The 16,256-nt window shown below is 43.4% G+C and overlaps 1 protein-coding gene across 5 annotated transcripts in view; it reads right to left on the bottom strand.

Annotated features, from left to right (window-relative positions):
- The window catches only part of RPS6KB1 (ribosomal protein S6 kinase B1), a 59,534-nt gene that overhangs the window by 37,944 nt on the left and 5,334 nt on the right, over window positions 1-16,256 (bottom strand). For all 5 annotated transcript variants that reach the window (XR_004033423.1, XM_003278476.3, XM_003278477.3 and 2 more), the window contains 2 exons: window positions 3,898-3,947; window positions 1,721-1,841 (listed from right to left, as the gene is read on the bottom strand). Coding sequence is in view for 4 of the 5 variants with exons in the window: in XM_003278476.3 (XP_003278524.2) it covers window positions 1,721-1,841; window positions 3,898-3,947 (171 nt within the window). In the remaining variant the exon portion in view is untranslated. The remainder of the gene's footprint in view (window positions 1-1,720; window positions 1,842-3,897; window positions 3,948-16,256) is intronic.

Genomic DNA, 16,256 nt, shown 5'->3' on the forward strand with positions numbered 1-16,256 from the left:
AGTGTGTGTTATTCAAAGGCAAACTATGTCAGGCATACTCCCTTAATTCCTAGTTATAAGAAACATATGCCACGGCAGTTTATATTATAAAAACTAGGTGCAAAAATGATCAGCTAAAAGAACAGACCACATTAACGATCATGACTTTCCTGTTTGTTCTGCTGCCACCTGGTGGTAATGGACAATGACCATCTAATAATAAACACTGTTACTTTATATTAATATATAAAATCCTAGTTAGAACAAGCTATAAACAGTGTTCCCAAAGGCATAATACCACCTTAAAAATTATAAAATATTTCATAAATTTCTTTCAAGGTTGCCACTGCCCTTACTTCACATAAAACTATTTAAAAATAGTTGACAGGAAATTACTGTTTACCTATTACTTAAAATAGTTTGTACTTATACTTGGCCCTCTGAATCTATAGGTCCAGCAGCCGCGGATTCAACCAACCGCAGAATGAAAATAGTTGGGGGAAAAAACAATAAACAATACAAACAATAAAAAATAATACAAATATGGCCAGGTGCGGTGGCTCACAACTGTAATCCCAACACTTTGGGAGGCTGACTCGGGCGGATCACCTGAGGTCAGGAGTTCAAGACCAGCCTGGCCAACATGGTGAAACCCCATCTCTACTAAAAATACAAAAATTAGCCGGATGTGGTGGCGCACACCTGTAATCCCAGCTACTCAGGAGCCTGAGGCAGGAGAATCGCTTGAATCTGGAAGGCAGAGGGTGCAGTGAGCTGAGATCGTGCCACTGCACTCCAGCCTGCGGGAAAGAGCGAGACTCCGTCTCAAAAATCATAAAAAATAAAATAAAAAATTAAGTATGTGGGAGGATGTGTGTAGCTTATATGCAAATACTATGCCATTTTATATAAGGCACTTGAGGGTCGGCAGATTTTGTTATCTGCAAAGGTCTTGGAATCAGTTCCCCCTTACCCCTCCCCCATACTGAAAGACAACTATAAACATTTTCATGCAACACCTAAAATATGTGAGATTCAAAGTGCATGTGTTGCACATTCAGGATGCTTAGAAATTACAATGTGTTCTTAAGCATAAGAATAGGCTACAAATGTCTGCTTTGCAAAAATTAACACTACACAATAGCAAAAATAGTTCTTAAAACTTAATACTAACCAAGTTATTATCTAAATTATTTTGATAAGAGAATAGTTTGGTAAAAATTTTCGTGGGCAGAACTCATAAAAGTGACGTCTTAAGTTGTAAAGCCTTGGGCAAAACTGTGAAACTAAATAGTTTTCTTTCCCCTTTTTATATTCCTTCAGCTTCCCCAATTCTGTTGCTCCAGAAAACCAGTTCAGATTAAAGTCTCAATAACAGATAACAACTTAGAGTGCCATGTCTCTTGTAAGCAAGGAGGAGTTTATTTTTAAAGAGGATACCATTTAACCAAAGTAAAGAATGAACCCTCTAATAATAGACTTTGCCTGGTACAGTTGCCTATTTCTTTATTCTATGAATATTGACTGAGCACCTATTATGTGCCAGGCTTTTACATGTGTGGTTGTATGAAGAGAAGGGAAAACTGAACTTCTGTACATCCCTCAAACATACTAGCTAAGTGGTCATGATCACATCCTTTGCTGATAGCTGACAAAGATTGAAGATGACTGCTGGAACCAGGGCATAAAAATCAGTCTATTCAAGACAGACAACAGCTCTCATTTCAAAAATATTGCCTACCTTTCCATAGCCCCCTTTACCAAGTACCCGAAGTAGCTCAAAACATTCTGGTCTGATTTTTTCTGGCCCTCTGTTCACACTAGTTTCTGAGATTTCAAATTTCTCACAATGTTCCATGCCACTGGGAAGAAAAGCAAAACCAAAAATAAATTTGCAAAAAGTTAAATTACTTTCAGCATATAGTCAAGAAAAAGGAGAAAGAGAAATGTAATCTAATTAAGTAAAAGTGAAAAAGTACATTACAGCAAATTATCTGTGCTCTAAACAAACAGAACGGCAGGTCAAGAGGAGGGTGGCCTGATAATTGTTTACCTCCTTGTTCAAAGAATGGGCAATCAATTATTTACTTATTTTATAAATGTTTATTTTATGCACAAAGAGGTACTGTGGTTTTTCATTGGGTAGATGCCTTGGATAATCCATTCAAGTAAGATCACTTAGTCCAACTTAATGAAACCTATATCCTTCGTGTACCGATGGAAACACTGGCAGCACATATTGAGGCCGTATTTCTGGATCAGACCTTGCCAGTTTGAGCAGACGCAACAAGAGCAAGAACCCTGACTGAATTTTCACGGGTGACTCCATCTTGCTCTTAGGAGTGCAACAAAGTAAAAGAAGACATTTATTTTCATAAACATCAAGCACCCCAAAACTAAGGTAAGTTAGAACAAGTTTATTAAGTTGACAAAGAAAAAAAGTCTTCTAGTTATTCAAATTTACTTCATTCAAAATATCTATGAAATTAGGTATTATCCAACCTCATTTGGCAACGTCAGCAGAAAATCTGGGATCTTTCCAAAACTACCCAATTAGTTCACATCGTAGTACAAAATTTCTTCTCTATATCTGTTTTTTCAAGTTATTAGCTTGATTTAAAGAATCCAAAGGGCGTGCTGGCTCATGCCTGTAATCCCAGCACTTTGGGAGGCTGAGGTGGGCGGATCACTTGAGGTCGGGAGTTCGAGACCAGCCTGGGCAACATGGTAAAACCCCGTCTCCACTAAAAATACAAAAATTCCAGCCTAGCCAACATGGTGAAACCCCGTCTCTATTAAAAATACAAAAATTAGCCGGGCCTGGTGGCAGCAACCTATAATCCCACCTACTCGGGAGGCTGAAGCAGGAAAATCGCTTGAACCTGGGAGGCGGAGGTTGCAGTGGGCCGAGATCATGCCATCGCACTTCAGCCTGGGGGACAAGAGCGAGACTTTGTCTCAAAAAAAAAAAAAAAAAACCAACAAAAATTAGCCAGGTGTGGTGGTGCACTCCTGTAGTCCCAGCTACTTGGGAGGCTGAGGTGGGACAATCGCTTGAACCCAGGAGGTGGAGGTTGCGGTGAGCCGAGATTGCACCACTGCACTCCAGCCTGGGTGACAGAGGGAGACTCTGTCTCCAAAAAAATAAAAATAAAGAATCCAAAAGGGGTAGCAATTGTCTCTGTCATTTAAATGCTTTCTACATGAGTGATCTATCTTCTCATTCTACTCCTACACCAAGGCTTTTTACCAAGGCTTTTTACTTGAGAGTACAATACAGAGCAGATTAATCACCACACTCACCTAATGGAGCTTGTCTAAAATGACTTAAGATTACATGAATTTCTTTTTTGTTGTTGCTGTTGAGACGGAGTCTCGCTATGTCACCCGGCTAATTCTTGAATTTTAAGAAGAGATGGGGTTTCGCCATGTCGGCCAGGCTGGACTCAAACTCCTGACCTCAAATGACCCGACCACCTCGGCCTCCCAAAGTGCTGAGATTACAGGTGTGAGCCACTGTGCCCAGCCGGATTGCATGAATCTCTGTTTGAATGACTGTATGAATTTCTTTGTATATTAAAGCAAAACAGGAAGCATTTGACTTTTTGAGGCATTCTACAAATTTTTCTGTAAGAAAAGATTAAAACTGTGGCTCTTTATATTAAACTAACAACTCAGATTCATATTTAGTACTCTGAATCTGAATTAATATCTTTTCCTCAAAATCCATACATAATCTCAAAACTCTGATTATAATATTGATCAGATTTTGGTGCCAAATTCAATATATCGAGTTGATAAATATGACTACATATTTAAAAACAGGTTACAGGAATCACATGATTGCTATGAAATAGAACTGATAAAACCTACTTGTAAGAAAGACAACACAATGAAAATCTCTTCATATAAACTTACAGTTCATATGGTCCAACTCCCCCATGGTCCATGCTTTCATTTAACTGACCCTGAAAAATACGTTAAAGTTTCAGAAATAATCTCATAAACATAAAATTTAAAGGTTTAATTCTTTGTCTCATAACTGAAAGAGAATGAATGAAATAAACCAGCCTAACAATTCTCTTATACTTCAACAACAGGCAAATATGGTAATGAACAAAATACAGTACACAAACAACACTATGGGAATTTCACTGTAAATTATTTTACAAATAGAGATGAGGTCTTTCTACGTTGCCCAGACTGGAATGCAGTCAGTAGCTATTAAGGGGTATGATCATAGCATACCAGAGCCTTAAACTCCTCAAGTGATTCTTCTGCCTCAGCGTTCCAAGTAGCTGGGACTATAGGCACCCGGTTTTTTTCTTTTTTGAGATGGAGTCTCACTCTGCCACCCAGACTGGAGTGCAGCAGTGCCATCTCAGCTCACTGCAACCTCCGCCTCCCAGGTTCCAGTGTTTCTCCTACCTCAGCCTCCTGAGTAGCTGGGAGTACAGGTGTGTACCACCACGCCTGGCTAATTTTTGTTTTTTTTTTTTGAGATGGAGTCTTGCTCTGTCCCCCAGGCTGGAGTGCAGTGGCGCCACCTCGACTCACTGCAACCTCCGCCTCCCAGGTTCAAGTGATTCCACTGCCTCACCCTCTCGAGTAGCTGGGATTACAGGTGCCTGCCACCACGCCTGGCTAATTTTTTGTATTTTTAGTAGAGATGGGGTTTCACCATATTAGCCAGGATGGTCTCGATCTCCTGACCTTGTGATCCGCCCACCTCAGCCTCCCAAAGTGCTGGGATTACAGGCGTGAGTCACCACACCCGGCCCTAATTTTTGTATTTTTAGTAGAGGTGGGGTTTCACCATGTTGGCCAGGCTGGTCTCAAACTCCTGACCTCAGGTGATCCACCCTCCTCGGCTTCCCAAAGTGCTGGGATTACATGCATGAGCCACCACACCCAGCCCCAGCTTTTGCTTTTAATTGTATATCACAGGCTGGGCGTGGTGGCTCACACCTGTAATCCCAGCACTTTGGGAGGCCGATGCGGGCAGATCACGAGGTCAGGAGTTCAAGACCGGCCTGGCCAATACGATGAAATCCTGTCTCTAATAAAAATACAAAAATTAGCCGGGTGCGGTGTCGCACGCCTGTAGTTCCAGCTACTTGAGAGGCTGAGGCAGGAGAATTGCTTGAACCCAGAAAGCAGAGGTTGCAGTGAGCCGAGAGCGCACCACTGCACTCTAGCCTGGGCAACAGAGCAAGACTCCATCTCAAAAAAAAAAAAAAAAACCAAGTGCGGTGGCTCATGCTTGTCATCCCAGCAGTTTGGGAGGCCGAGGCAGGTAGATCACCTGAAGTTGGGGGTTCGAGACCAGCCTTACCAACATGGAGAAACCCCACCTCTACTAAAAAAATACAAAATTAGTCGGGCTTGGTGGCCCATTCCTGCAATGCCAGCTACTTGGGAGGATGAGGCAGGAGAATCGCTTGAACCCGGAAGGCAGAGATGGCAGTGAGCCGAGATCGTGCCACTGCACTTCAGTCTGGGCAACAAGAGCGAAACTCTGTCTCGAAAAAAGAAAATTTTTTTTACATGACAACTAAACTGTAGAGGCTACTCATGACTAATCAAAAAATAAAACCAAGTGAATTTTCCTTCAAAATGTACATTTATCTATTCGAAAGTGTATATTTTCGGCCGGGTGCAGTGGCTCATGCCTGTAATCCCAGCACTTTGGGAGGCCGAGGCAGGTGGATCACCTGAGGTCAGAAGTTTGAGACCATCCTGGCCAACATGGTGAAACCCCGTCTCTACTAAAAATACAAAAATCAGCCGGGCGTGGTGGTGGGTGCCTGTAATCCCAGCAACTCGGGAGGCTGAGCAGGAGAATCTCTTGAACACGGGAGGCAAAGGTTGCAGTGAGCCGAGATCTCGCCACTGCACTCCAGCCTAAGTGACAGAGTGAGACTCCATCTAAAAAAAAAAAAAAAAAATGTGTATTTTGTGTATTATGAAATTAAAGGCACTACATTCTGAATATGACTTAACAAATCAAATGATTTATACACAGTGCTATTTTGATGTGCTTTTAATACATAGAGTAACATAATGCTATAAACTAAGCCTAAGGTACCCACAACTAGTCCAGGGTATCTAGTGTAAAATGCGGCTGATCGAGACAAAATAATTAAGCAACACTGTCAAACAGTTGGAAGTCATGCTGGCCACACATTTATTCTGACCATAGAATAAATGAGTGCAAAATTTAAATAACCTTCTATATACTAGCAATGAACAACCCCAAAATGAAATGAAGATAACAATTCCATTCATAATACCATCACTAAGAAGTAGCTTAGAAAAAATTTATGGCAGGTACAGTGGCATAAATACTTCGGGAGTCCAAGGCAGGAGGATTACTTGGAGTTCAAGACCAGCCTGGCCAACACAGTAAGATCCTGCCTCCACAAAAAAAAATTTTTAAATTAGCTGGGTGTGGTGGCACACGCTTGTAGTCCCAGCTACTTAGGAAGCTGAAGTGGCAGGATTACTTGAGTCCAGGAGGTCATGGCTACAATGTGGCAGTGATTGTGCCACTGTATTCCAGCCTGGGCAACAGAGTGAGACCCTGTCTCAAAAAAAAAAAAAAAAAAAATTAACCAAAGTGTAAGACTTACACACTGAAAACAATAAAACATTGCTGAATAAAATTAAAGACAACCTAAATAAATGGAAAGGCATTCCATGTTTATGGGTCAGAAGATTTAACATGGTTAAGATGGCAATACCAACCAAATTGGTCACAGATTCAACTGAATCCTATCAAAACCCCAGGTTCCTTTCTTGTAGAAATTGACAAGCTGATCCTAAAATTCATATAGAAATGCAAGGGACCACCAGGCACAGTGGCTCATGCCTCTAATCCCAGCACTTTGGGAGGCCGAGGCAGGCGGATCACAAGGTCAGGAGATCGAGACCATCCTGGCTAACACGGTGAAACCCCGTCTCTACTAAAAATATAAAAAATTAGCCGGGTGTGGTGGCAGGCGCCTGTAGTCCCAGCTACTTGGGAGGCTGAGGCAGGAGAATGGTGTGAACCCATGAGGCAGAGCTTGCAGTGAGCCGAGATCGCACCACTGCAGTCCAGCCTGGGCGACAGAGTGAGACTGTCTCAAAAAAAAAAAAAAAAGAAATGCAAGAGACCGGGCAAGGTGGCTCATGTCTGTAATCCCAGCACTTTGGAGGCCAAGGCACGTGGATCACCTGAGGTCAGGAGTTTGAAACCAGTCTGGCCAACATGGCGAAACCCCATCTCTTCTAAAAATACAAAAATTAGCCAGGCGTGGTGGAGGGCGCCTGTAATCTCAGCTACTTGGGAGGTTGAGGCAGGGGAATTGCTTGAGCCCGTAAGGCGGAAGTTGCAGTGAGCGAGATCACACCATTGCACTCCAGCCCAGGTGACAGAGCGAGACTCCATCTCAAAAGAAAAAAAAAAGAAAGAAAGAAATGCAAGGGACCCAGGCCGGGTGTGGTGGCTCACACCTGTAATCCTAGCACTTTAGGAGGCCAAGATAGGTGGATCACTCGAGGTCAGGAGTTCAAGACCAGCCTGGCCAATATGGTGAAACCCCATCTCTACTAAAAGTACAAAAATTAACTGGAGTGGTGATCCACGCTTGTAATCCCAGCTACTCAGGGCTGAGGCAGAAGAATGGCTTGAACCCAGGAGGCAGAGGTTGCAATGAGCCGAGATCGCGCCACTGCACACTCCAGCCTGGGCAACAAAGCTAGATTCTGTCAAAAAGGAAGGGGAAGAGGAAGGGGAAGGAGAAGGGCGGCAAGGGACCCAAAATAACTGATACAATCTTGAAAAAGAACAAAGGTGGAGGACTGACACTTCCCAATTTCAAAATATGTTACAAAGCTACAGCCATCAAGGCAGTATGGTACTGGCATAAAGAAAGACATATAGATCAACAGAATAGAATTGAGAGCCCAGAAATAAACTCTTACATTTATATTGTCAACTAATTTTTGATAAAACTGCCAAAAATATTCATTAGGCAAGAGGCAATCTTTCAATAAATGTGTTGGAACAACTGGATATCCACATACAATTCAAATAATGATGCTAGGACAACTGGATATCTATATGCTACTTCACACTATACACAAAAATTAACTCAAAATGGAGCAAAGACCTAAATACAGGAGCTAAAACTATAAAACTCTAGCTGAGTGTAGTGTTGTATGCCTGTAGTCCCAGCTATCGAGGAGGCTGAGGCAGGATGATCATCTAAGCCTGGGAGTTCCACTCCAGCCTAGGCAACAGAGCAAGACTCCATCTCAAAAAAAAAAAAAAGTCCTCCCAAGGGCCAGGCGCAGTGGCTCACACCTGTAATCCCAACACTTTGGGAGGCTGAGGCAGGTGGATCACCTGAGGTCAGGAGTTCAAAATCAGCCAGGCCAACATGGTGAAACCCCGTCTCTACTAAAAATACAAAAAATTAGCCAGGCATTGTGGCGGGAGCCTGTAATCCCAGCTACTCAGGAGGCTGAGGCAGAATTTCTTGAATCCAGGAGGCGGAGGTTGCAGTGAGCTGAGATCGTGCCATTGCACTCCAGCCTGGGCAACAAGAGCAAAACTCCGTCTCAAAAAAAAAAAAAATTCCTCCCAAAACTTAACAAGAAAATAAAATTCTTAAAAGAAGCATAGGAGGGAGTAAATCTTCATGATCCTGGGGAAAGCAATGTTTCTTATATACATTACCAAAAGCACAAACAATTTAAAAAATCAATAAATTGATTTACTGAAAATGTAAAACCTTTGCATGTCAAAAAAACAACACCATCAAGAAAGCTCAAAGAGACTGAGCACAGCAGCTCATGCTTGTAATCCCAACACTTTGGGAGGCTGAGGTGGGCATATCACTTGAGCTCAGGAGTTTGAGACCAGCCTGGGCAACATGGTGAAACTTGGTCTCTACAAAATTAGCCAGGCATAGTGGCGCACATCTGTAGTCCCAGCTACTCAGGAGGATGAGGTGGGAGGATTGCTTGAGTCCAAGAGGTCAAGGTTGCAGTGAGCCAAAATTGCGCTACTCCTGCCTGGGTGACAGACTGAGACCCTGTCTCAAAAAAGAAAATAAAAACCACAGAATAAGAATATGCAAGGAATGCGGCCAGGTGCAGCGGCTCAGGCCTGTAATCCCAGCACTTTCAGAGACCGAGACAGACAGATCACAAGGTCAGGAGTTCGAGACCAGCCTGGCCAACATAGTGAAACCCCATCTCTACTAAAAATACAAAAATGAGCTGGACATGGTGGCGAGCACCTGTAGTCCCAGCTACTCGGGAGGCTGAGGCAGGAGAACTGATTGAAACTGGGAGGCGGAGGTTGCAGTGAGCTGAGATTATGCCACTGCACTCCAGCCTGGGCAACAGAGCGAGACTCCATCTCAAAAAAAAAAAAAAAAAAAAAAAAAAACAGAATGCCAGGTGCAGTGGCTCACGCCTATAATCCAGGCACTTTGGGAGGCCGAGGCAGGCGGATAATTTGAGGACAGGAATTCGACACCAGCCTGGCCAACATGGCAAAACCCAATCTCTACTAAAACTACAAAAATTAGCTGGGCGTGGTGATGGGCACCTGTAATCCCAGCTACTAGAGAGGCTGAGGCAGGAGAATTGCTTGAACCCAGAAGGCAGAGGCTGCAGTGAGCAGAGATGGCGCCACTGCACTCCAGCCTGGGCAACAGAGCGGACTCCGTCTCAAAGAACAAAAATGATATATAAAGAATTACTCCGGGCTGTGCACAGTGGCTCACGCCTGTAATCCCAACACTTTGGGAGGCCAAGGACGGTGGATCATGAGGTCAGGAGTTCGAGGCCAGCCTGACCAACGTGGTGAAACCCTGTCTCTACTAAAAATATAAAAATTAGCCAGAGGTGTTGGTGCGCACCTGTAATCCCAGCTACTCAGGAGGCTGAGGCAGAAGAATCACTTGAACCTGGGAGGTGGAGGTTGCAGTGAGCCGAGATCACGCCACTGCACTCCAGCCTGGGCAACAGAACAAGACTCCATCTCAAAATAAATAAATAAATAAATAATTACTCCAACTCAACAATAAAAAGATAAATAGGCCAAGCGCAGTGGCTCATGCCTGTAATCCCAGCACTTTGGGAAGCCAAGGTGGAAGACTGCTTGAGGCCAGGAGTTCGAGACCAGAACTCTAAAGTGAGATCTCATCTCTAAAATAAATAAATAAAATATATAAAGAAAAAGATGACACACCCAATTTTTGAAAAATGAGCTAGGATCTGAATAGGTATTTCTCCAAAGAAAATACACAAATGAACAATAAGCAAATGGAAAGATGTTCAACATCATTAGTTGTTAGGGAAATGCAAATCAAAACCACACTGAGAAACTACTTCACACCCACTATGGTAACAATAGATGATAAAGAGGAAAAGTAAGTTGGGGAAGGATGAGAGAAACTGGAACCCTCCTACAGTGCTAGTGAGAATGTAAAATGGTGCAACCGTGTTGGAAAAGTTTGTCTCTTAAAAAATTAAACATAGACTTACTATTACATGACCCAGCAAATCTACTCCAATATATCTACTCAAAAGAAATGAAAAGTATATGCTCCACAAAGATCTGGGCACAAATGTTCATAAAAACTTTTTTTTTTTTTTTGAGACACAGTGTCACTCTATCACCCAGGCTGGAGAGCAGTTGTGTGATCACGGCTCACTGTAGCCTCAACCTCCTGGACTCAGATGATCCTCCCACTTCAGCCTCCCGAACAGCTGGGACTACAAGTGCGTAGCACCATGCTCGGTTCTTTTTTTTTTTTTTTTTTTTTTTTTTTTTGAGACGGAGTCTTGCTCTGTTGCCCAGGCTGGAGTGCAGTGGCGCGATCTCGGGTCACTGCAACCTCTGCCTCCCAGGTTCAAGCAATTCTTTGCCTCAGCCTCCTGAGTAGCTGGGATTACAGGCACCCGCCACCATGCCCGGCTAATTTTTGTATTTTTAGTAGAGACGGGGTTTCAGCATCTTGGCCAGGCTGGTCTTAAACTCTTGACTTCATGATCCACCCAGATCGGCCTCCCAAAGTGCTGGGATTACAGGCCACCGTGCCCAGCCTCGGCTTATTTTTTTGTAGAGAATAGGTTTCATCATGTTGCCCAGGCCAGTCTGGAACTCCTGGACTCCAGCGATCCACCTGCCTCAGCCTCCCACAGTGCTGGGATTATAGGCATGAGCCCCCACACCCGGCCTTCTAAAAGCTTTATTCTGGCCAGGCAAGGTGGCTCATGCCTATAATCCTAACACTTTGGAAGGCAGAGGCAGAAGAATTGCTTGAGGCCAGAGTTTAAAACCAACCGGGACAAAATCACGAGACCCCCATCTCTGCAACAAACCAAAAAATTAGCTGGGAATGGTGGCACGTGCCTGTGGTCCCAGCTACATGAGAGACTGAGGCAGGAGAACTACTTCAGCCCAGGAGGGTGAAGCTGCAGCGAGCTGTTTCACGCCACTGCACTACAGCATGGCCAACAGAGCGAGACCCTATCTCCAAAAAAAAAAAAGAAACAAAAAATGCTTTATTCACAATTCAAGTGAACATCTGAATGAATAACTCAAATGAACATCAACTGGTGAATGGATAAACAAAATGCATTGTAGCCATACAACGGAATAATTATTTGGCCCTAAAAAGAAATGAAGTACTGATACATGTTACAACATAGATGATCTTCAAAAACATTATGTTAAGTGAAAGAAGCAGCTGGGCGCTGTGGCTCACGCCTGTAATCCCATCACTTTGAGAGGCCAAGGCAGGCAGATCACTTGAGGTCAGCAGTTTGAGACCAGCCTGGCTAACATGGCAAAACCCCATCTCTACTGAAAATACAAAAATTAGCCAGGTGTGGTGGTGCACACCTGTGGCCCCAGCTACTCAGGATGGTGAGGCAGGAGAATTACTTGAACCCAGGAGGCAGAGGTTGCAGTGAGCAGAGATCACACCACTGCACTCCAGCCTAGGTGATAGAGTGAGACTCCGTCTCAAAAAAAAAAAAAAAAAAAAAGTGAAAGCCACCAAATATAAAAGCTCATACACTATATGATTCCATTTATACAGAATGTCCAGAAAAAGTTTTTTCGTTGTTTTTTTTTTTTTTTTTTTAAGAGACAGGGTCTCATTCTGTTGCCCAGGTTGAAGTGCAGTGGCAGGATCACGGCAAACTCAACCTTGGAGACTCAAGCAATCCTCCAACCTCAGGCTTCCAAGTAGCTGAGACTACAGCCGCACACCACCAAGACAGATAAATTTTTTCTATTTTTCGTAGAGACGGGGGTCTCACTATATTGCCCAGGCTGATCTCAAGTGATCCTCCTGTCTCGGCCTCCCAAAGTGTTGGGATCACAGGTATGAGCCACCACACTGGGCCTAGAAAAGCCAAATCTATAGAGATGAGAAATAGGTTAGTTGCCTGGAGCTGAGGGTGAGAATCAGAAGTAAATAAATTGGCCAAAACTTTGTTTCTTTTTTTTTTTTTTTTTTTTTTCAGAGACAGAGTGTTGTTATGCTGCCCAGGCTGATTTCTAACTCCTAGGCTCATGCGCTCCATCTGCCTTGGCCTCCCAAAGTACTGGGATTACAGGCGTAAGCCACCATGCCCGGCCCCAAAATTTCTTTATAGGGTGATAAAAATTTCTTTTTTTTTTTCAAGATGGAGTGTTGGCCAGGTGCGGTGGATCACACCTGTAATCCCAGCACTTTAGGAGGCCGAGGCAGGCAGATCACCAGGTCAGGAGATCAAGACCATCTTGGCTAACATAGTGAAACCCCGTCTCTACTAAAAATACAAAACATTAGCCGGGCTTGGTGGCGGGCACCTGTAGTCCCAGCTACTCAGGAGGCTGAGGCAGGAGAATGGCGTGAACCCAGGAGGCGGAGCTTGCAGTGAGCCGAGATGGCGCCACTGCACTCTAGCCTGGCCGACAGAGCGAGACTCCGTCTCAAAAAAAAAAAGACAAGGTCTCACTCTGTCGCCCAGGCTGGAGTGCAATGGCGCAATCTCGGCTCATGGGAACCTCCGCCTCCCGAGTTCAAGCGATTCTCCTGCCTCAGTCTCCCAAGTAGCTGGGATTACAGGCATGCACCACCACGCCTGGGTATTTTTGTATTATTAGTAGAGACGGAATTTCACCATGTTGGCCAGGCTGGTCTCGAACTCCCAACTTCAAGTGATCCATCTGCCTTGGCCTCCCAAAGGACTGAGATTACAGGCCTGAGCCACCGCACCCAGCCGAGTGGTAAAAATTTCTAAAACCTAATTTTGGTGATGGGTGCACAACTCTGTAAATATACTCAAAGTCACTGAATTGTATAAACAAAAAACAACAAAAAACTTGGCAGCAGAATTTCAGTTATTGACATTACAATATATAGCTTTAAAATGAATCTAATCTGATTATGAACTCTCAGTTTACACGAAAGGATACTAATTAATTGAAAATAGACTCTAGGCCAGGCGCGTGGCTCACGCCTGTAATCCCAACACTTTGGGGCCAAGGCAGGCAGATCACCTGAGGGTAGGGAGTTCGAGATCAGCCTGGCCAACATGGAGAAACCCCGCCTCTACTAAAAATACAAAACATTAGCCGGGCCTGGTGGCGGGCACCTGTAATCCCAGCTACTCAGGAGGCTGAGGCAGGAGAATCGCTTGAACCCAGGAGGTGGAGGTTGCAGCGAGCCGAGATCGCACCATTGCACTCCAGGCTGGGTGACAAGAGTGAGACTCCATCTCAAAAAAAAAAAAAAAAAGAAAATAGACTCTAAAACATTACAAGCGTTTAAGCAATCATGTCAAAACTTTAGAGTAATTAAGATATTAAAGTGAATATATCTTTCTTCAAAACTACCAGTACACAGCCAACATACACAACAAAAACAGACAGGGGTGTGTGTGCGTGTGTGTGTGTGTGTAGATAGGGGTGTGTGTGTGTGTGTGTGTGCGTTTAGCAACTAGGTTTCTGTCACCCAGGCTGGAGTGCTGTAGTAGGATCATAGCTCATTGCATCCTCAAACTCCTGGGCTCAAGTGATCATCTCTTCTCAGCCTCTGGAGTCGCTAGAGCCAGGCGTGTGCTGTGTGCTACTATGCCCACTATTTACTTTTTTAATTTTTTGTACCGATGGGGTCTTGTTTTGTTGGCCAGGTTGGTCTCGAACTCTTGGCCTCAAATGATCCTTCCACCTTAGCTTCCCAAAGTTCTGGGATTACAGGCACGAGCCATCATACCCAGCCAAAAACTGATAGTATTCTTATAGAATGAATGTTCAAATGCCCCAAAAACACAAAATTTTAGTCATAACTCACTCATTGTATGACCAAATCACGATAACATATAATACTAGGAATGTACATTTCATGATTATACACAGGCAAAGAGAAGGGGCAGTATCAAAGGGAAAAAAACCAATTCTCACCATTTTAACTGGATACAGTTTATTTTATGTGTGGGATATGGGGGTGGTCATGGTTAAAGGTTTTTTTGTCTTTGTTGCTCTATATAATCACCTAGGATGGCTTCACTTTTATGACAAAAGACTAACTTCTTTCAGATGTGATAAAACTGGTATTACATAATTGTTTTTTCTTTAATGTTAGTTTTACTTAATTCTAAATTAAAGACTACAGAGTAGTTAAGACTGGACCATGATTTTGAAGCCACCTCACAAGATATGCCCTATAGCTATGTTTCATTTCCTGAGCTGGCCAGACCTGTAATGCTGGCACCTGCATATTGTGCTAATAACTTCTACCGTTACTGTCTAGGACAGAAGCATTTGAGGCACAAATCTTTTCTGCTACTCAGTGTTACCTCTAGAAGGCTCACAGAAGTGTCAGCTAACATTATATAATACATACTGACAACTCTCTTTCACAGGAAACTCTTTACTCCTTTTTTTTTTTTTTTTTTTTTTTTTTTTTTGAGATGAAGTCTTGCTCTTCTCCCCCAGGCTGGAGGGCAATGGCGTGATCTTGGCTCACTGCAACCTCTGCCTCCCAGGTTCAAGCGATTCTCCTGCCTCAGCCTCCTGAGTAGCTGGGATTACAGGCACCTGACACCAGGCCCGGCTAATTTTTGTATTTTTAATAGAGACAGGGTTTTCACCATGTTGGCCAGGCTGGTCTCGAACCCCTGACCTCAGGTGATCTGCCTGCCTTGGCCTCCCAAAGTGCTGGGATTACAGGCATGAGCCACCCTGCCTGGCCAGGAAACTCTTTATTCCTAATTTTTTTCTGCTGCCTTAAGCTTTATGGCCTATCCAATGTCTTTGCTGCGTTCATTAGGATTGACAAGATTCAGTGACTTAGAGGAAATGGAAGAAAGGGTAGAACTTTGCCTAAACTCTTGGGCTATTTTAAAATAGTTGCTGCCGGCCGGGCGCAGTGGCTCACGCCTGTAATCCCAGCACTTTGGGAGGCCGAGGCGGGTGTATTGCCTGAGGTCAAGAGTTCGAGACCAGCCTGGCCAACATGGTGAAACTCCACCTCTACCAAAAAAGTACAAAAAATTAGCTGGGTGTGGTGGTGGGCACCTGTAATCCCAGCTACTTGGGGGGCAGAGGTTGCAGTGAGGTGAGATCGCACCACTGCACTCCAGCCTGGGCCACAAGAGCAAAACTCCGTCTCAAAAAAATAAAAAATAAAAAATTAAAAAAAAGTTGCTACTTTATAGTAAGTATATATTACAAAGCAAGATAAGTATTGATATTTTTTCTATAATTTTTCATAATCATGAATGTTTGAGTATATACTATCTATATAGCACTTTGGTTTTCAAAAATGTTAAACCTTTTACTCAATAAAAATCTGATGTCCCAATCTGAAACTTGTACAGTAAGCCTGCGTGATTATTTCAAATTTTGAATTAGAGTACAAAGTGAGAATTTTTAAAATTGCATTACAGTTTTCTACTACTCTTAAAGCTATAGAGAGAGCAGAGAAGATTCCAGTATTTTTGCAATCTAAATTCTCTGAAGGAAAACTTTTCCTTAGTTTCAATTCACTGCCCCAAATGATATCATCAACAGTGAAACAAAAAAACAAACAAAAAAGACACCCTCCCCCCAAAAACTCCCCTCTTACCAATAGGCTTTGATTATATTCCTCTGAGATATTTAAACAGAATCTTTTGTTTGTTTGTTTGTTTTGAGATGGAATCTCACTCTGTCGCCCAGGCTGGAGTGCAGTGGTGTGATCTCGGCTCACTGCAACCTCCACCTCCCGGGTTCAACA

Source organism: Nomascus leucogenys, chromosome 14 (genome assembly GCF_006542625.1).
Source record: "Nomascus leucogenys isolate Asia chromosome 14, Asia_NLE_v1, whole genome shotgun sequence".
NCBI classification, from domain to species: Eukaryota; Metazoa; Chordata; class Mammalia; order Primates; family Hylobatidae; genus Nomascus; species Nomascus leucogenys.